This window comes from Pezoporus wallicus, unplaced genomic scaffold (genome assembly GCF_028554395.1).
Source record: "Pezoporus wallicus isolate ANWC-B61680 ecotype Strahan unplaced genomic scaffold, APGP_CSIRO_Pwel_v1 contig_5787, whole genome shotgun sequence".
Lineage (NCBI taxonomy): Eukaryota > Metazoa > Chordata > Aves > Psittaciformes > Psittacidae > Pezoporus > Pezoporus wallicus.
In genome coordinates this window covers 1493056-1514546 of record NW_026637253.1, presented here as the reverse complement: position 1 = coordinate 1514546, position 21491 = coordinate 1493056, and the positions used below count along the sequence as shown (strand labels likewise).

The 21491-nt window shown below is 38.6% G+C and overlaps 1 protein-coding gene across 1 annotated transcript in view; it reads left to right on the top strand.

Annotated features, from left to right (window-relative positions):
• OCA2 (OCA2 melanosomal transmembrane protein) overlaps positions 1-21491 on the top strand; it is a 189865-nt gene that overhangs the window by 119512 nt on the left and 48862 nt on the right. Inside the window, exons 19-21 of the mRNA XM_057404472.1 lie at positions 8622-8749; positions 13343-13402; positions 13987-14091. Coding sequence (XP_057260455.1) covers positions 8622-8749; positions 13343-13402; positions 13987-14091 — 293 coding nt within the window. The remainder of the gene's footprint in view (positions 1-8621; positions 8750-13342; positions 13403-13986; positions 14092-21491) is intronic.

Genomic DNA, 21491 nt, shown 5'->3' with positions numbered 1-21491 from the left:
GTGGGCAAAAAGGGAATATTCCTAATACCTGGAGCTAAGAATTTATTGTCTAATTAAAAGTTGTATCTGTGTAAACAAAACACAACAAACAGTTATTGTTTGTCCTCTTATGATAATACATACACAGTCCAAATTAATTAATAAAAATCAACACTCAGTAACAATATACAGTATACATTTAAATGTGTAAGTATAACCCAACAAAACCCCAATATACTCTCAATACCTTTCCTTATATTTTGATGTTAGGGTCACCCTTTGATGCTCTGCAGGGTTATAAGGTTCACAGCTTTGGGCTGGGTAGAGACACAACATAGCATTGATATCTTCAGGTCTTTACAGAGATGAGTGTGTTAGGGTTCTCTTCCTCCTCTTTACCAGGAGGTGAGTAGTGTTGATGTTTTCTTTTTCCTTATACTTGGGTACACTCGAGCCCATTTTTATGCTTTTTCTAAAGCTTTACACTTCACTTTTTCAAATTTGGCTTTTAGCTCTGCATTATACCCAATTTTCTCATATGTGGTATGTTGTATGTATGTTACACACTTGTTTCTTCTGCTTTTGTTACCACTAAATGAGTTTTGATAGTCTCCAAAGTTTGCTCTGTTATCTATAACTAAGTACAGTTGAGTTGCTGATAAACCTGGGTCCTTTAGTATGATTAGGTGCAGCCACTCATCCTGTGTACTCTTGTCTGCATCAAGTTCTTACTATTTTCCATTAACTCTCCACCTACATGAAGCTGTGACACTGCTTTCAACGACTAAAGTGATTTCTTTAGTTCCTGACCTTATAATGGTAAACAGAGCAATGAACTGTAGCATCTGACAAGTGTTCCTGCCTAATGTAGTAAGATATAGTAAGTTTAGAGCCATGGTTTTAGGTAGTCCTCTTTGAAAGTCTTCATCACTTTCTGGAGACCCTTCCAGGTCCTTGCAGTTGTGCTTGCAGGGGCTGATCTGCAGCCCTTTTCCTCAGGTAGTATAACTGTCAATGGAGTTTGTCATATTTAGTGCTTTTTGCCTCCCTGCCTTTGCTTCATTCATCTGTTGATCATTTTGAGAGTAGTGAGACATTGCCTAGAGAAGTTACGATTGACCCATCCCTGGCAGTGTTCAAAGCCAGGTTGGATGGGGCTTTAAGCAGCCTGGTCTAGTGGAAGGTGTTCCTGCCTATGGCAGTGGGGTTGGAACTAGATGATCTTTAATGTCCCTTCCAGGCCAAACCATTCTACGACTGTATAATTCTATTTTATTTGTTCAGGCATGCAGTGGTGTTGATTTAAGATGCCTAGAACTTTTACATTGAGGTCAAGAAGAGCACTGCATGGGACTGACCTGCTGGCCTCTGAGTATGTAGTATGGAGATTTAATTGCAGAGTGAAGATGAGAATTGTTGGTTTAAATTGAGAATGGATGTAACCATTTAAGTGATATCTTTGATAGTGATGTTGAAAAAATCCTGAATAAGAATTAAAAATAAATGTTATTATTATGTAATAATGAAAATGTTGAAATAGAGCTAAATCGATGCAGTCATATTGACTAAGACTCACAAAGTCTGGTCCAGATCTTATTTACCACCCCTTCTCAGCATAACACTTTGCTCCTGAAAATAAGAGAAATCTGCTTTCCATGATCCTTACACTTTTAGTTTCCTATAGGATAGTTTTCAAAAAATTCTGCTCTTGAAATTGCACAGTCATCTTTAAAAACATGTTATTAAGCATGGAAAATATCCTCAGTCGTTGCAGCTGCCCATACACATGACGAGAAAAAAGAACAAGAACAGTAGCAGTTGTGCAAAAGCTGCACTAGCAGATACTTCATTGCTTACTTCTGGAGAAGTTGACCTTTCCTTTATCTTGATATTTGCATCTTCTCAAATTATTTTTGGTTCATAGGAGTCAACAAGGTTATGGGAATGGAGTGTGTTTATTTACAGTGACCTTTTCTGAGATAGGTCTGTAAATTTTTTAGCTTTATGGATTGGTGCAATATACACAGCTATATATCTGTCATCGCAACCTCCCTGTAGATGCAGTGCCTAGCTATAGTAATCTCTAACTATATTAAAGATAAAACAGTGCTTATCAGTTGACAGCAAGTATTACTTATAAACATTCAGCATGATTTCAGAATATATATTTTCAGGGATGCCTGATAAAATAAAACAAACTACAGAAACTGAAATACAGGATATTTTAATTCATATTTACAACTGCTGATGAAATATATTCCATTAGTAGAGCAAGCACTACTGAAAATGTCTTTAACTTTTTCACCCCAATATTTCTATACGCTTGTATAAGAGTATAATAGAGTATATACTTTACATAACATTAAAACTACACCATAGTATATGAAGGACTGGCACATATTCTTTGGCTAAATTTGGAGGGGCCCTGGAGTTAGGCAGACTTCTGATTAAGCTGTTGGCACACAGCAATGGAATTCCTCATATATTCAGTAACATGCTGTGTAACAAATTATGCAAAGGTAAGCACCAAATGTTTTTTAGCTGGTAAGCCTGTGTCGTGGTTTAAGCCCAGCCGCGCAGCCTCCACTTCCCCCCTTCCTCCCCCCGCCCCTGGAGAGATGGGGAGGAGAATCAAAAGACTGTAACTCCCACGGGTTGAGTTAAAAACAGTCCAGTAACTAAGATATAACACAAACCACTGCTGCTACCACCAATAATAATAATGAGAAGGGAAATAACAAGTGAAGAGAATACAACCGCTCCCCGCCTGCTGACTGATACCCACTGCGACCGAGCAGTGATCTAGCTCTTCTGGGGAACTGCCCCCAGTTTATATAGTGGGCACGATGTGCTGTTGTATGCAGTACCTCTTTGGCTAGTTTGAGTCAGGTGTCCTGTCTCTGCTTCCTCCTGGCTTCCCCTCCTCCCTGGCAGAGCATGAGATTCACAAAGTCCTTGGTCAGAGTAAGCATTACTGAGCAACTACTAAAAACATTGGAGTTGGCAACGCTGTTCCCAGGCCGAAAGTCAAAACACAGCACTGCACCAGCTACTAAGAAGGAGAAAGAAATGACTGCTACTACTGAACCCAGAACAGCCTGTAATGGACATTGTGGGCTAATAGGGTTTCTGCAGTTCACAAAATGTTGCTGTGGTCATTTTGACAAATAGATAATTGTTAAGATCACAAAAAAAGAATGTCATGCTTTGCTCAGTAACAAATGTTTAAAAAAGTCTGTATGTCCATTGTTTGCAGATAGAAGTATTGTATTTCCATCTGGCAGAAGCTGGTCTAGCTGATTTAAAAAAAACCCTCTCTCCTTGTTTCTCAGCCACTATAAATCTGTGACCCTGTATATTGTGTAACCTGAAGGTTCCTCACTGCTATTACACCTCCTCCTCACTCCCTCTTGTTCTGCCCACTACTGTTGTGACAAACAGGTTTCTCTCTGCCCTCTGAAACAGCCTGGTATCTACCCAATGACTTGCCGGGACCCCTTTAATCTTCTTATTTAAAGCTAAATATCTTAGATTCTTTAAATTTTTCCTCAAAAGCCAACTTTTCACAGTGTCGATTTGGTTTACTTCTCTGCCTTGGATTTCCTAATGGGTATGCATCTTAAAGTGTGTCTTGTCAGGGTTTACCAGGGATAAAGAGATCAGAGATTACTTCACAGGGTTTACTATTTATGGTTCTGGTTCTGTATTTCTGTATTTTCATTAGTCCCAGATGTGATCCACTGTATTTCTTGAGTCTTTTCTGCAAAACTTAGGTGTCCAGTTGCTTCCCACCCTGGATTTGTACAGTTTTAAATCTTGCCTAAAAGTGGTACCCTGTGCCCATCTTTTTTGAGGAGCATGCTGTTTTTCCCAGGCCAGCACTGTGATCATGCAATGTTATCCTGGCTTTGGTTTCCAGTGCAAATGTCTTAAGTGCCGTTTCGGTTTCCACAAAAATGAAACTTCTGTGTGCCCTCATTATTCAATACATTATTTCAAATTCTTTACACGTAAAGTGAACATACAGTGGCTACATGTTCACATTGTTAGGAGGAAGCTTATTATGCTTTTCAGCTGGTAGTAGGTCAGGCAAAATTACTTTTACTAAAGAATGCATTTTTTTCTTAATGAGCATTTGAAAAGCCTGCAGATTACACAGTAATTTTTTTCTTTCATTTCTTTCTCTTCCACCTACCTTCCTCCCACATATTCTAGATTTGTATTTGGTTCTATTAGATTGTTTTCTATTTTCAAGTTCTTCTGCTTGATTATTTCAAAATAAGGTGTTTTTTTTTTAAATAGGATTGCAATTGTATTCTTCTCATCATGTGCTATTTATTGTTCCAATGGTGGTTCTCCCTGCTGGGTAAGTGTATGAGAAAAGCAGAGCACTAAAGCTATTTCTACTGTACTTTTTTTCCTCCCAAGCAGAAGACATAGGAATCTTTTCTATGAAGAATGCATTATAAATTTGAAAGGTGCATTTTACAATAAAATTTAATTTTATTTTTGCTAAAATAAATAGAAACCCTCACAGTCTTCAACAGGTACCAAAGCAGTGCAGATATGGAATTTAGATTCAATTTCTCTCCATGTTATATTTCCAGAGCATCAATTATTGGCACTGAGAAGCAGTAAAGGAAATGGTCTGTGGAACCATAAATGGACTTTGCTTTCACTATAGTAATGAGAAGTTATTTTTTGAAATTATTTCTATTTCTCTTCCTCCTGGTTCTCTTTTGTGGCCCAGTAAGCTAGAAAATAAATGAAGAGAGCAGCTAGTCTTTAATGTATCTTACTGCTTTCAGTTCTTCAAAAAGGAAGAAACGCTTCAAATAGGATCCAGGGCAAATGCAAAGCTACTCAAATATATCAAACACTGATATATTATGTTCACTGTCATGAATATACTTAGAAAACCTGAAGGCTGCCACTAACATTGCAGTTAAATTTGTCGAGCAATTAGGCAGAGAGCAGTTAATCAAGAAGTTATGGCATACACTAAATACTGTGGCCTTCAGGCTGTGGAAGAAGACTTCACTCTTGTCCAGCTGCGGGGGTACTTGAAGTCAAACCATGGTATTAAACGGTGTTGTGGTCAAACATCTTGATGAAGTCCCCCAAATGCCTCAAGAGACTCCCTTCTTCCTCCTCTCTTCTCTGCACTCTGAGAGGTGGGTAACTTCTCTTTGCAGGCACATCAAGGAAAAGAAATACACTCCAAATAGACCATGTATGTAGACTGAAACAAGCCCTTGCAGCCAGAGCTGGCAGCTGAGGTATTTGAGCCTCTGGAGAACTGTACTTGCTGGAGCACTGCGGGAAGACACCTCCCTTGTCCGTCCATATTCCTAAGCAACAATACTGTAAGGCAGGGCACTGTTCTGTCCTGCAAAGCTGCATGTCTGGACCTAATGCATGCTGATAACACTTCATGGTGCTAGAAAATGCCTGCTCTATCTACTTTTTGTGCAATTCAATTATATTTCATTAGCTTTAGCGAATAATTATCTCCATATTGCACGTTCATTTTTTAATTTTTTTTTTTTGAGGCAGGAGGGTAGAAACAATGCCAAGATATTATTACAGATTGTTCCAGAACTATTGAGAAATCCCTGTTTTTTAATTTTTCGCTTCATCGTACTTACATGCAAAATGTGTGTGACAAAATGTAATGTTGCCTCTTACGTTTGTGCAAAATAGCAGTAAAATCTGCTGCTAAGCTCCTGATCTGCACACATCTGCTTCCCCTTTCAGTATTCCTTTTACAGGACTTGCCCTCATCTTTATTTATTTAAGGGGGAATTGGCCCAATGTTCTTTACTGGAATTTAGAGAACAGCCGACCTGACAGTTAGAAGAAAGTAAGGCAGTGCATTTCCATGACCCCTTTGTGTTCAGAGCAAATTACTATTCATTTGCATAGAGAGAGACTTTTTCTTTTTTTGGAAAGACACTAAATCAATTATGTTAGAAAAAAGGCGTGGTGTGTAGGAATTGGCAGTTCCCTCTTTGCTTTCTTTTGCTTCTTCGGGAACTCCCGTAGCACTCCTGTCCCTGTGGTTGTAACTGGTTTTGCAGTGTCTATATATATATCTGGAGTCCAGTGCACAAAAAAAAACCCCAAACCCATATATTTTCAATTTATGCTGGAATCCAGCATTCATCCACAGCAGTACTCCTACAATACTACACAGTATTACCACTTTTAGGTCATTTCTGGAGTCTCTGTCTAGTGAGTGGTAAAATGCCATACTTCACAAGGAAATCCGGAACTAGCTATTCCTACCTGCTGTCTTTTGTGGTTGTTTTTGCTCTCCTCGTCCCTTGCAGTATGATACCCATGCATGAGCTATTTTTGACTATACACTCTGACAGATCACTGTGATCAAAGCAGGGAACAGACTTGTATCATGCCAGCTTTTCTGTCTTTTAAGGTGAGCAGAGTGCGCTGTGAGACATGGTTCTTGGATCCAGTAAGGCATTCAGGTCAGATTTTACTCAAAATCTGTATTGCAAGCTATATAGAAGCTGAAGCTACAGAATTTGGGATACAAAATTCCTTCATTCTTCATTTCTCTAGTTTTGGTTTTATTTCCACCTATATGGTGGTATTTCTGCTGACAAGCCATTACATTTCCTAGTCCTTCATATCTGCCCCCTTACAAGGATTTCCCTGCATCTCCCTCTACATTAAGTTTGCACCAGGCTAAAGAAAAATTTGTTGTGAACGCCACTTATCCAGGGAAGAGCAATACTGCCGTGTAGAAGCTTTATAAGAAGAATGGTCATGGGGAGAGAGCTAGACAACAGAGGAGTCTTTTGTAGTGCTGGAAAATGTGGTTTCAGCCAAGCAGAGGGGGCAGAAGCCAGGTTAGTGGCATCAAAAGCAAATTTGAGCTGGGAAGAAGATGGCACTTGGAGATGATTGAAAGGACAGGAACAGGTAAATGGCCAAAGAGTTTGGTAGCACTGAGAGTGTTTTGATTTTGGAGCCAAACAATGCAAGAAGTGTGATTTCACTGTGGCACAAATACCGCAGCAGAATATAAACCCACCTTGAAGCATGATAAGCCAGAGCTAGTGCAAGCTGGTTTAGATCTCCTTACCAAACAGACCAACCAGAGTAACTCCTTAGCTGCTGGTTTTGGCTTTCAGGCAGGTCTGGTTGCCGACATTGAGCTGCAGTTTTTTCAGCAGACCTTCCTTACTGATCACAGTTAACCTGAAATTCTCATTTAAAGAGTGCAGTGTGTCACTGAAAGCTCCTAAAATATACTTGAGAGAGCAAAATGCATTCTTTGATTAGAGAATATTTATGTTACACTTTATAGGTTTTTTTTTGGGGGGGAAATAAACATTTACAGCTTCATGAAGAGTGAGGACCTTTGGGGCCTTTAATTCTTTTATATTTAAATAGGATTTAAATGGAATATAGCTTAATTTTATACTGTTGGACGTTTTTTGATCTCTTTCTTGTTTTAACTCAAATGGAAAAACTCTTATGCATAAACAGTAAATTGAATGGCCTAAAATTTTGTGAAACAGTCTTGTATCTCTGAATTTTCTTACAGTTGCTGAAGGCTTTTGGAGAGGGCTCACTTTATTCATCTATCCACTTCATAGCAAGAGCCTATTCTCCCTAGGTCACGTTTACTATTTGATTATAAGTTTGTGACTTAAAGTTGTTTGCCAGCAGGGATTGTTATTCTTCTTTCTCCCTCATTTTTTTCTGCATTTCTGTGAATCCATCACTTTCTGACTGTGAATATATGAAATAGGATGAAGCTTATAAAATAGTCACAACAAACAGAGAAATAACTTGAAGCAGTGGCAGGCTTTATTTCTATGGCATTAAAAAAAAACCCCAAACAACAAACTCTTAAATTATGTATCTTAGGGTTTTGTGTAAAAAAAAAAAAAAAAAAAAAAAATCATCTGCTATTTAGGAAAAAATAGAGAAGAAAAACAGTAAGAGGAATATTACTCTGAGGAAAAGTCCACCCAACCCCTTTTTCTTTCATATCTGAAATCCCATTCTATTGTTTAAAATAAATGTGCCAGAGGAATCAAAGAGCTAAAGCATTTTAACTGTGCAGAGAGAAAATGAGCCTTGCTTGGACCAGAGATCTGTTAATTATATTCTCTGGCTGATTTTGCATTTGATTTGCATTTACTTTCAATCAGTTACTTATATATGTGCCTTAAATCACTTCAGGATGTATAGAGGGATCCTGTCTGGAGGAAGCCTGTTCTGCTATTGAAAGTCACTTCCTCTTCTTTTTTAAAGAGATTTTCCTTTCCTCTATTTATCTTCCTGAGCAGGTAGCCAGTGATTCTTCAAGGCCCTGGGGCTTCAGCTAGCCTGTCAGGTGGTCCAGAATCCTTCATTTTACCTCATAAACACCTAACGGTTTCTCTGGGATTCAACCATTGATTATTGGGGCAGCCCAAATGTGCCTTATTTGCCTTTTTTCTTTTCTAATTTATTTTAATTTGAAAGCAGAGACCATTCATACTGCAGTATCTGTGAACTTTCCCTGTTACAGAGTTACTCTGAAAAGGGCAAGACTCTTAACTTTTACTTTGGTAACCCATAAGAAGTCTGTTAAGTATAAAGTGTTCTCTCTCTTTCTCGTGCAGGCTGGATCGCCATGTTGGGAGCCATTTGGCTGCTTGTGCTAGCAGACATCCATGACTTTGAGATGATACTGAACAGAGTTGAGTGGGCAACCCTTCTTTTCTTTGCAGCATTGTTTGTTCTCATGGAGGTAATAACTCTCTGATTTCTAAAGCTTGAATAGTTACAACCAATTTCAAATGTGAATTATGTGCCTCTGCATATTCAATCCCACTGGAATATTGTAGATTGATTGTAGTCATGGTAGAATAGAGAGAAATTGCAGACTGGTGGAAGCTGGCTGAACCTCTTTGATATTTAATTTTTCAGTCTAAGCTTGGTATCACTGATTCTCCTTCTGCTGCATTTGTTGTATATATATATCTGACATGATCATTTTTATATATGAAGAATTTTAGTTTCCAGGTATGTTGGCAATCTATATCTGCATAGTTTATATGTATTTATGTGTTTTGTAATTATTTGGACAAGTGATAGGAAAAATAAAGGAACAAAAATAAACTAGAGGTGGAAAATGTTCCTAATGATGTCTACTGCATGCTGGCTACCCAATGGCCTAAGAGATTTCATGGGAGTATGGTTTGATAGGACAACATCACTGAATTTCAGATTGGAACTGCAATTTAAAAAGATACTCAGTACTTGAAATGCCTGGCTGTCTTGCTGTGTAGTTTTTGTGTGTTTGTTTGCTTGACTATCGGACACAGTCCAGCCATGCTTATACCCCATTTTATTTACTGTTTGATGCTTTTGTATAGCTTGAGAGGATTTATTTTTACCCCAACTCTTTCGATAATTCTTTGTATGAATACTCATATTTACTGGCCAATTAGGCTTCTAGAATGCTCAGTAGTTTTCAGTAGTAATTTGCTGGGTTTAAATGATGTAATAATGTTCTATAAACATGACTGACAAAACCCAAGTGACCACTGGCACTGCCATGGCTAGTGAATTGTCTGAGTGAGCAGCCTGGGAAAAACCTGCAAGAACAAAACTACTCACACAACCTCCTTCCCCTGCCTCCAGTAACTGTAGAGAGACCAAAAATTTATAAATTGGGATCTACTAAAAAATCATCAACAGTAAAAGGCACAAAATTTGAAACAACACAGAGAATAATCCAGCTAACTGTAATTAATGCCAAACTGGAAGTCAAAATCTGGTAACCTCTGAGAAGATGAATGGAAATTCTGATTAAGAGGTTTGTTTTCAATCTACTAGGTCCAAAACTCACCAGAAAATATTGATTTATTGTACACCCATTAATACAGGCAATTTTTTGTTCTCTACCTTACCAGGCTGTATATATCTTTGCATTTTCTAGCTCTTCTAGGGAATCCATACTGAAGCCATATTCTTTTTTTTTTTTTTTACTGCTGCTGTAACAGCATATTAGTTGCCTTCCCTGATGTATTTATTGTTTTAGCTTGGATTGAATGTTTTTGATTTTTATTTCAATGCTGTGTGACTGCACAATGACTTAGTAAAACACACAGGAAGTTATTTGCCATTTACAATCAGACTTCAGATGCAACTGTTGTAATTCACTGAACTTCATTTTTATGATTTCTCAGGTCACTAGTGTATAGTTTGATAATGAAAGAATACTTTTCTTAGCTCCCTAGAATAGCAGCAGTTTAAGGTCATGAAAGAAACCTGTACAGATAGCCAAGAGAAAATGTGAGACATTAAATTCTTCTACATAAATGAATGAGAAAAATGTTCTGTGCATCATCACTGCTAATTTTGGTCTGAATCCATTACACTTTGGACTTGCAGGAGATGACAGTCCTTGCCAAGGCATTTTCTTTTCATTTAAGTTAACGATGTCAAGAAGAAACAAGTCAAAACAAAGATATGCATTGAAACATGAAATCTTTTCATGGTCTAGGCATTCAGCAGCTGTCAGCTAGTATTCCTCACCCTTGATGATCCTTCACCTTGAATGGTTCCCCGTCTGAAGCTATTTCCTACTGCTATAAATGTTCCCATTCCTATTACAAGGCTCATTTAAAAACCTGAGTGGGACTTAGGCTTCAAGTCAATCCAGAAAATGTGGTTTGAGTTCTAGAGCAAAGAGGGAGCTCTTGGAGGTTCTGCCATTGGGTGCTTATCAGCCCAGTCTGGTAACTTTTGTAATGAAAAAGCTGGAAATCCTTTGGAGCTCTCTTGCTTTCTGTTTTATATTTTGGATAATTCATCTCTACCACTGTCTTTTTAGTCCTTGTTCACAAGTGGCTGTTACAGGGTATAAAATCAGTCTAAATCTTCTGTGACATAAGTTCCCCTCTGAGGGATACAGTATGTTGTTCACTTTATAGTCAAAATTGACATTTTACCTTAATTGCTTCAGGCAGAGTTTATTTACAACAGTCACCATGGCATATTATCCATAAGAGGATTTTAAACAGATTTTTGTGCTTAAAGTAAACTTTGATCTAAAATGGTACATGATTTTTTCTGCAGTACAACTCTATTTTGAGCTTTCAGATGGGAACTAGTATGCCTGAAGACATTAATTAGTACAGAAATAGTTATTTCTCTTAGAAGACATGGGAAGATCTAGGAAGATCTAGATCTTCCCTCTGTGCAGTTAACACCTACGGGAGGCCAGTAGCAGGGTGCTAATTGACTTTCACTTAGGTGCTTCAAGGCATTTGGCCTGGGTATCATAGAGACATCCTGAAGCTGGTTGTCTGATCAGTGATAGTCTCTGACGTGACAGGTTACGTGCAGACTGACTGTCTGGCAGGAGGGATGTGTGTCCTTCATTCCCTTACCTCTTTCCCAAATATCTCTTTTGTCGTACCATGTCTGGATTCCAGAACAAATTTTGAGTGTTATTGAAAAGTTATATGTTCTGTTAATAGATAATTAAGTAACAAGGCAGCAGTGTTAACTGAATATAATTCTGGGGCCTAATTGCTTACGACTGTGCTAAAAACTTTATTTAGAAATGTGAACACAAAGCAACAGCAGGAAAAAAATTACTGTTCATTAATGTATTGCTTTTGCAAACATTTAAAAAGTCACTGTCGTAACATTTGAGTTTATAAGCAACACAGATAGCTTAGAATGAAAATAGTAACTTAAAAATACCACCAACAATTCATTTCTTAGGAAACTTTCTCCTGAGACCTTAAAGTAATGAAAAAATACCTATTTTTTAAATGTAAGGGTTATGGGTATGTGTTTAAAAGTCTTCTCACTTGTTTTCTGTGTGCTGTGTCTTTAAATGTAGATACACTTTTTCTTGTGCAATGCATTGTTAAAAGGAAATATAATTTCTGGGCCAAATTTAATATGCAGTGATACCCAAACTACTAACATTCAGCTGCTTCCTGAATGAGTTGCAGGCACAGGAATTGCAGGTCTGAATGACAACCCCTTTGTCACTCTGACATTACCATGTCTTATACCATTCTGTGCCTATTAGGATCTTTGTCCATCTCTATCATGGAATTTGACAACATGTGAGTTGAATGGTGCTTTTTCTACCAATGTCTCTGAAGGGCTCTGTCTGACTGCCAGGTGTGTGGGTTATATGGAGTTGCATTGTGTGAATACTGACTTCTGTGGCTCTGTGTTGGATGGCAGTCAGTAAATGAGGCATTGGAGCTGACTGATTCTTTGTCATGGCAGAAAAAAAAAAAAAAAAAAAAAGAAAGAAAGCTGAACAGCTTGGTCCAAGCTGAGCCAAGAATGATTTTATCCCCCTTAGAAACTGAGAAGTCATAGAATAAAACATAGCAATAGATATACCTTTTTCAGCCTGAAAATAGTGATTCGTTCTGGACACTTGTAAGAAAAGAAAACAAAACCAAAGTAAATTGCAGGCTTGCTCTCATGAGTTAAAATCACCCTTTTACCTTGTAGTTTGAAGGAGTAGATTGTTCTCCTGGGTGTGAACACTCAGTTTGTATCCTGTCTGCTTGAGGGGAGATCAGAGCCATCACCACTAGGCTGGGGTCTTCCTATGTCTTTTCATCCATTGCAGTAACCATGATTGTACGGTATGCTGTCTAAGTGTCCTGTACAAGTGGGAGCAGCTCTCACAGGGAGGACGAGTACTCTGGTCCAGGCTGTGCCTGGGTCCGTGTACATGGCTTGCCTCCTTCATTTGGGTGCTTGACTTAGCTACTGGAGAGCTGGTTTTCCTGCCTTTCAGGTGCTGCTGCCTCAGTGCCAGTTTCCATTCACCCAAGATCTCTGTCCTGGTTTTAGCAGATACGTACTGTTGGGTTTTTTCAATGGGTCTGAGAAAGCTGTTTAACAGAAATACGTGTTTTGTTTTCCTATTTCTTCATCTGAGACTGAGCCCAAGATGCCTGATTTCATCTAACCTTAAACGCATGACATCTATTAATATTGTGATTTGGGGAAGTTGGTTTAAAATCAGTTGTGTTTGAGTATTCATAAAATACATATTCACTGAAAAATGTGAGATTTAAATTTCAGGCTTTCTCTTACGCCTGTGTCCTACCCTCTCAAGTAATACTACCAGTCATTCCACTAAAACTAACCCACTTCTGCAAATACAGCTACCAGTTTCTGCCATTCCTTTTCTTCCCACCAACTGCAAAGTTGCTGTAGAAATTACATGAAATAAATACCTTGTGAATGGGAAGGAATTATTGTATTTTCTTACATTCATTGAAAAAAATATGTAACTGTATCCAGTACTTCACTAGTTGGTATAATTTTTTTATATATATATTTTTAGGCTTTGGCTCATCTTCACTTAATAGACTATATAGGAGAACAGACGGCTTTATTAATAAAGGTATGCTTAAAATATTTACAGTTTTTCAACAGGTAAGGAAAATAGAATAATAAATATGAATTACTCCAATAGAATAATGCATAATACTTCCATTTTGAATTCAATGCTAATGATTGTATTCTTGTATCAGCAATATCAAGAAAGCATGTCATAATTTGGCATGGGTGATATTTAATATGGATGCATCTGTCCACAGCCAGAATAAATGTAGCCATAAATGCAAAAGGGAAACCTTTTCTGTAGTCTAAAAAAAACCCAAAATACAAAGGTTAAAAAAAGTGTAAACAGTTAAAGGTGAAAATTCACAGTTCCACAATGTATTTCTTGTGTGAAATCAAAGTAAGAGTATTAGAAATATCAGTCCTTGTATATCTATTTGTTCAAATTTTCGTGGAAGAAGTGATTGTGTTGGGCTATGTTCTTTAAGATGCTTTTCCTATTCAGAGCCTAAAGGAATAATAAATGATGATAAATTGAAACTGAAGAAAGTGCAATTATGCCATGGGGGTGCGTGTGTGTGCGCGTGTATGTGGGCGTTACAGACCATCTCACCCAAATTGTGATTTAATCTTTGCCAATTCCAGGTGGTTCCTGAGGACCAGCGCTTGGTGGTGGCCATCATTTTAGTGCTCTGGGTGTCTGCTTTGGCCTCCTCTGTGATTGACAATATCCCCTTCACGGCTACAATGGTAAGGTCTCTGCAGCAGCTGAGCGTCCTCCTTCTGGTGGTGGCAAGGGAGCTGAGATTGCTGATTATGATTTGCTTTGTATTTTTACCTCTGCTGTGTGGTAGTTTACTTTATCCCCTGCGATCGAATCATTATCACAAGCTTATTTGTATCATTTAGGCACCTAGCAGGCCATTGCTGCTAGAAGCTACAGTTAGCTGTGGAACTAGGGGCAGTGCTTAGGCTTCGTTTTTGTACCTTCTCCTCTCTATCCGTATTTATAGCTGAAAAGTAAAATTGTCTTTTTGATGGAAACTCTCAATATCTATCTACTGTGATCAATACTTTCCCTCTATGTGGTGTGTAGTTATGCTAATGCTTTTTTTTTTAACACCTGAATTTTTTAACACCTGAACCTTTTATTGCTACCTTACTTATCTAATTAGTTTAAAACCGGCAAATAATGTTAAGCATAATAAATGCTTATCAGAGGCTGAGTTTTAATATCAAAAAAGTATAAAATTATAATAAATTAGGGGCATGCTCAGACAGGTTTATTCAATCAAGTTCTCTGTTCAAAGTTCAATAATCTATTTGTTATACCATAGGAATGATTCATTGTTACAGCTTGTTCTCAGCTAACTATAACTTTTCTGTGCCTCTTTTCTTCCACTGTTAGTGGATGGTCATGTCCACCCTTAACCTGTGTCCAGGTTTACAGCACTTCTTAACAGGGCATATGACAGATTGGACAGATCTGTGACTGCCTTATCGTTATATATTAATATGGTATTTTAGTTTGATTACCGTGGTGTTTCCTGTGGAATTATATTGATTTAACAACAGACTTCAAGCAATAGGCATGGAATTGTTTCAGGTTGAGTCACTCTCACCAAATACTTGATGACTATTAAGCAGTAATGCAGAAATCTTAGCTTAGAAGGTTTTGCCTCATATCCAGCTACTGTATGAAAATTGTCTTGGAGCAATATCAGAAAGCAGCTACATGCATGTTGACCGAAAAGTCATTTAAAGGTTTTGAAAGAAACCCTTTAAAGAAGTATATTTTGGGGAATTAATAGAATTGAAACGCAGGAATCTTTTGGGATGGCTGAAGATCACTTCTTTCGTATCTTTGAGGGAGGGAAATGCAGATGGACATGGGAAGGTTCTGTGCCAGTAATTTAAACATTTAAAATGTATATACTTTTCATTCTGTTTTGGGCTGAACCTAAGAAACTGTTATAATTTTTTCTTTCTTAAAAAGTAGGCAGAGGGAGGAGGCAGGAAGAAAGAAAAATGAATGCATATTCTCACCTATGCAAAAGCAGTCAGTAGCTGAGGTGTTAAGATATTAATGTTGAGATCTAGTGTCATCTAGCTCACTGAATGAGCTTGCACTTTGGTCTGTGTCATAATACATTAGAAAATACTTACAGAAAATTCCTAAGTAACAAAGTCCCAAGTTTGTATAGATAAGATTGTATAAACTTTCATTTAAAATAATTTTTGTTTCTTTGGCACTTGGTTCCCACTGATAAAAAAACCCACTATTTAGTTTTGAAAGGCAGTTTTTCACTGTATCTGTCAAAATTTTGAGCTTTTGATGAGGTATATTGCATATGTTGAACCCAGCTCTTTTGTAGAATGGCTTTTTCTAATTGAGGACTGAGTGCGTGTGTGTAATAGACACACAGTGCAACAGGTATTTCTTGTATCTCCTTTTATTTATTGACTGGCTATTTACATAATAAAGTTGTGATTATTAATATTAGATAAACATCCACACAGCAAATTCACTTATTCAGCCACATATTTCACTCACATGTTCTCACAGTGGGAGCAGCAGCTTGGAAGTTAACCCCAAGTGTGTACTCAGAAACAGGTGATCATACTGGCATACCTTTATGTATGAGTCTGGTTTCTTATGCCCTAGTGATATAGGAGTATGGGACACCTGCTATGGTGTAGCCATGAATGATCCTGTCTGTTCCTGACAAAAGGTTCCAGCCACACAGCTGAGCCTCCACTCGTAATAATAGAAAACAGACATGCTGAGTCCCTCCAGGGCTCCATAAATCTCCTTGAGTCGTGAACAAATGTCTGCATGACAGTGGGGGAATCTCTCTTGTGATTTTTATAGTTGTAGCCTTGACGGATTGGGTAGGGATGTGGGACTCACCAAGTTCGTCCTAGTTTTTGAACCTAAAGATACAAAAACTCTGTGTGGTTTCACAGGTATCAGCTGTATGCTCTGACTAAGCAAAGAGTGTTTGGAGGATGGCATCAGAGACCTCTGCCAATAGTGGATTTGCTCAGCTGAAGGTAGTTAGTCACTGATCAGTAGGAGTTATGGGAAACAAGGCTCACAGGATGACAGCTTGTTTGACTTATACACAGATATAGATTCCTAAAATGTCATGCAGAGATGATTAAAGGCTTGGCGGCAGCTCACAGTTGAGGATACAAACAGTCTATCATCTTTTGCATTAGAAGAGTGAGTATACCACGATTTTTGTCTGTATTCCATGGAGGAGACAGTCCTGCCAATCCCAGTTCTGGTTGTGAGCCTCCAGATGACTGTGGACAAAACTACTGCTATGGGAAGTGTGTCTAGAAAGTCATACTTCTCTGTTCCTTCAGGAGCGGGGTTGGTGCAAGAAAACAGGCATCAGTTCATTCATGGGATATCCCCAGCACTGCCTCTGTGTTGCTGGATAAGGTCTTCCATTCTTTCCCTGCAACATTATGCAATGCATGCTGTCTAGACTTGGAGGAGGGAGATGGGGTGGGCTGCACACATTCAGTGTAGTAACTCAGAAATGGCATGAGACTGGACAGAGGTAAGGGCCCCCAGTGTAAGGTGACTGACCGCCCCGGGTTGAAGGCGCTGTAGATAAGAAGAGATTCAGCTCCAAATCTTTCCATCTCCTATTACACCATGTTACTTGGTCATGTAGAAGTAACCCATACAATTGATATGTATTTGGACCCAGAACCTGCCTAAGTAGTGGAATAAATATGGGATTCCAGTAGAGTCTGGGGCTTGACATGTACAGTGTGTAACTGGAAGAAAGAAAAAGAGAAAAATCTGTAGTAGCTCTGTAACTGAGAGATTGTGTTTTCTTAAAAAAAAACAAGTATGTTTGCCCAGATTTTTATTTCAGCTTCATTGTGCTAGTGAGATAATCAGATTCATAATGTGCAAGATTCATAATGTGCCTTGTGCAAGGAAAAAAATGTTAGTGTCTTATTAATGGATCTTGGGCCTAAAAATTTCGCTTTATCTGGATTTGGAAAAAGTTGACTGGTCCTTTTTAAGTTTAAGATTTGACAGCATTAAAATTTATAGCTGACTGATTCTTACCTTAAGAAAATGTGCAAAATGAAAGCTGTAGATCCATATTTAAAATAGGCAATTAAAATATGAATATGTCAGCCAGCATTACAAAGAATTCTAGAAATAAACTGTTTTATGAAATGAAGTAATGAAAACAGGTGAGAAATAATTTCTTAGAAGAAAAAATTTTTAAGTACCTACCACAGTATCATAGAATGATTAGGGTTGGAAGGGACCTTAAAGAACATGTATTTTCAACCCCTCTGCCACGGGCAGGGCATATATGTACACAAGTAAGGATTCTTGCTTATCTTAAAACACAAACACACCAAATTATCTGCAGTCTTAAGAACAAAACCTAAATATTTTCAAGTATTTTAAGATAGAAATATGTTAAGGTAAAAAATATTCATGTGTTTAAACATTTTGAACACATTGATGCTTTTCAGCAGCCTTCAGCATCAGCATTGTGAGGATTTCTCTCTTACTAAAAAATTCTGAAATTGCAAAGAATCAGATTAGTTTATTATTTGAAGCACCTTACCCTGAACCTTTTCAGTTCACCACCATTGTTAGTCAAATTCTAATTTGCTCTAGACAAGAGTAAATCTTGTTTAGCCCTGCCATCAAAAATGTCAGTACCATGTGGAACTAATGTACAGAGGTCACTAAACTGAAATCTCTTCAAAGAGCTCAGAACACTGCAAGTATTTTATGCTACAGAGGACACTGTAGAAAGATAATTGCACACATGAAACATTGGAATGAGCTTCTGAGGGCACTTAGCTCATCAGAAGTTTACTACTTTTACTGTTTTGTCTTGGTGAAATTCTGTTTGTGTTAAACTAAAATACAGCATTGAAGCCCCACAAAGACAAAGCAGTCTTCAGAGTATCTTCCAAGTGCTTGTTTCATATAATTTGTCATGAATGCAAACATCATTAACTACCCCAAAACAAGAAGAGGATATAGAGACTTGGTTGATGAATTGTAATCCCAGGACTTTTCCCTTCTCTTTGAACACTGGAAAATGAAGATCCAGCTTCCTAATTAAATAGATGTTTGTATGAGGGAGTGTTTATTATGCTTCATTGCATAAACATGCCTGGCAATTGTGATAACTGCCTGCAAGGGATAGGAAAATCAATCATTTCTTTTCAATATATAAAATATGTACGATAGCAAAATATTTTGGGATTATAGACTAGAATAGAATATTTCAGTTGGAAGGGACTAAAAGGATCTTCTAGTCAAATTGCCTGAACAATCCAGGGCTGACCAACAGCTAATGCCTTTTAAATAAAATGCTGACAGGCTTGGAGCACCCACCAGTCCTCTAGGAAGCCTGTTCTAGTGTTTGACCATCCCCTTGGTAAAGAAATGCTCCCTGATGTCCATCTTAAGCCTCCCCTGGCAGGGCTTTGAACCTTTCCCACACATCCTATCACTGGATCCAAGGGAGAAGAGCTCAGTACCTACCTCTACCCATCTTCTCCTGGGGATGCTGTAGAGACCAGTGAGGTTGCCCTTCAGCCTCCTTTTCTCCAAACTAGATAAACCCAAAGCCCTTAGCCACTCCTCACAGGACATTCCTTCTAGCCCTTTCACCAGGTTTGTTTTCCTCCTCTGGACACATTGAAGTACCTTTAACATCCTTCTTAAATCATGGTGCCCAGAACTGCACACAGTGCTCAAGGTGAGGCTGCACCAACACTGAACCCAGTAGGACAATCACCTCATTGAATGGCTGGTGATGTTGTGTTTGATGCATCTCAGGGTGCGGTTCGCCCTCCTGGCTGCCAGAGTACACACTGCTGACTCCTATGGAGCCTGCTGCCGACCAGCACCCTCGGATCCCTTCCTGCAAGGATCTGTTGCTCTCCAGCCACTCCTTTTCCAGTTTATGCTTGTGTCCAGTGTCACTCAGCCCCAGGTGCAGAATCCGGCATTTCAGCTAGTTAAATATCACCCCATTAATCCTAGTCCATGCTCCAGTCCTTCTAGAACCCTCTACAAGACCTCCTGTCCCTCAAGAGAGTCAACCGCACCTCCCACTGACTCCCCAGTAACAAACTTGCTAACGGTGCAGTTTGTCACTGCATCCAGATCTTTGACAAAAACATCAAACAGAACTGGCCCTAGAACTGAACTGTGAGGAACACCGCTGGGGACTGGTCGCCAGTCGGATGTAGCCCCATTCACTGAAACCCTTTGAGCTCTTCAGCCAGTTCTTCACTGAGTGCACTGAGAACCCACTCATCCCACAGCTGGACAACTTGTCCAGAAGGATGCTGTGAGGGACAGTATCAAAAGCCTTACTGAAATCCAGAAAACGACACTGCTGCCTTCCCACCTTATCATAGAAGGATATCAAATTAATTAAACATGACTTTCCCTTTGTGAATCCATGTTGACTATGCCTGATGATTGCATTATTCTTTAAATGCCTTTCAACAGTACTCACATAATCGTTTCCATAATTTTGCCAGGACCTGAGGTTAGACTAATGGGTCTGGAGTTCTCTGAGTCTTCCCTCACCCCCTTTTTGTAGACTGGAACACCATCTGCTAGCTTCCAGTCAGCAGGGACCTCCACAGGCTCCTAAGGCCTTTAGTAGATGGTCCTGCCATAACATCCACTAGCTCCTTCAGTATTCTGGGATGAGCTCCTTCAGGCCCTGTGGTCTTGTGTATATTCAGCTAATACAGACTGGTCCCTTACAACTTCAGTGTCCAGGTTTTGAGTTTGAGACATACTTTGTGGGGGACTCCAAGAACTCTGACTGTATGTAAAGGCTATGTTGCCAACAGCAAATCCAATGCATATCGATACATCTGGGAGTTGCTTAAACACACCTACAAATTTTCTGTGAATGTACAATTCATAAAGCAGGTGCTTAGTTAATGAGTCTCACACATTTTAATTATTGAATGGCAAGGGTTTTTTTCATGTTATAGAATCACAGAATCATAGAATAGTTTGGGTTGGAAAGGACCTTAAGATCATCAAGTTCCAACCCCCCTGCATGGGTACGGACACCTCACACTAAACCATATCACCCAAGGCATTGTCCAACCTGGTCTTGAACACTGCCAGGGATGTTGCACTCACAACCTCCCTGGTCAACCTATTCCAGTGCCTCACCACCCTAACAGGAAAGAATTTCCTCCTTATATTCAATCTAAACTTCCCCTGTTTAAGTTTTAACCCATTACCCCTTGTCCTATCACTACATTCCCTAATGAAGAGTCCCTATCCAGCATACTTATAGGCCCCCTATAAGTTGAATATCTGTCTTTCTTTGTCTGAAGAAAAAATTTGGTGAATCATGTAGTGATGGTCTATGTGCCATTCTGTTAATCCTCTGATATTTCTCCTCCTTTTTGAACCAGCTAAACTCATAATGATATTCCTTGACAGGCAGACTTGCTCATTTTTAAGGCCTGCATTTTCCTAGTATTGTCATTTAAATAGCCACAGATTTCTGCCCTTAGAATATTAGATGATGTGATTTTATTAGTAGTATGCTTTTTAGTTTAATTGACATGTTTTATCATCTGTATATGCTGGAGCCATCTGTTTATATTTTTCTTTTATTACCAGAAATATAGCCGCAGTGATTTCCTGTTTCAGCTGCATTTAAATACTATTTCCTCAACATGAGATAATAAGCAATTTCCATTAACCACCTGGCTGGCAAGGTGACAGTCTCTGGCAGGTCTTTGTTAGAAACTAGGTAATTTTTGGCCCACTATTTATTGCCTCTAAAACTATCAGGTTTTTTTATTTGCAGTATGAATATTTTGTGTGTATTTCCTGTTCTTAGTGTGAGTTTTATTTTTTAATCTTCTTTGCCTTCTGCCCTACAAGAGTTTTCTATGTCCCATATTTCAGTGCTTCAGGATAGTGTCTGTCTGCAGAGACAGGTCAATCATCAACAATTTGGGAAACCACAAATATTTAACTTTTTATCCATGCACATTCTCTGCAGTTTTCACAGAAGGCATCTTCACCACATGCAGTTCTTAGCAAAGCATATGCTATGAAATCCCATGGTGTAGAGCAGCAATAGAACTCCAAA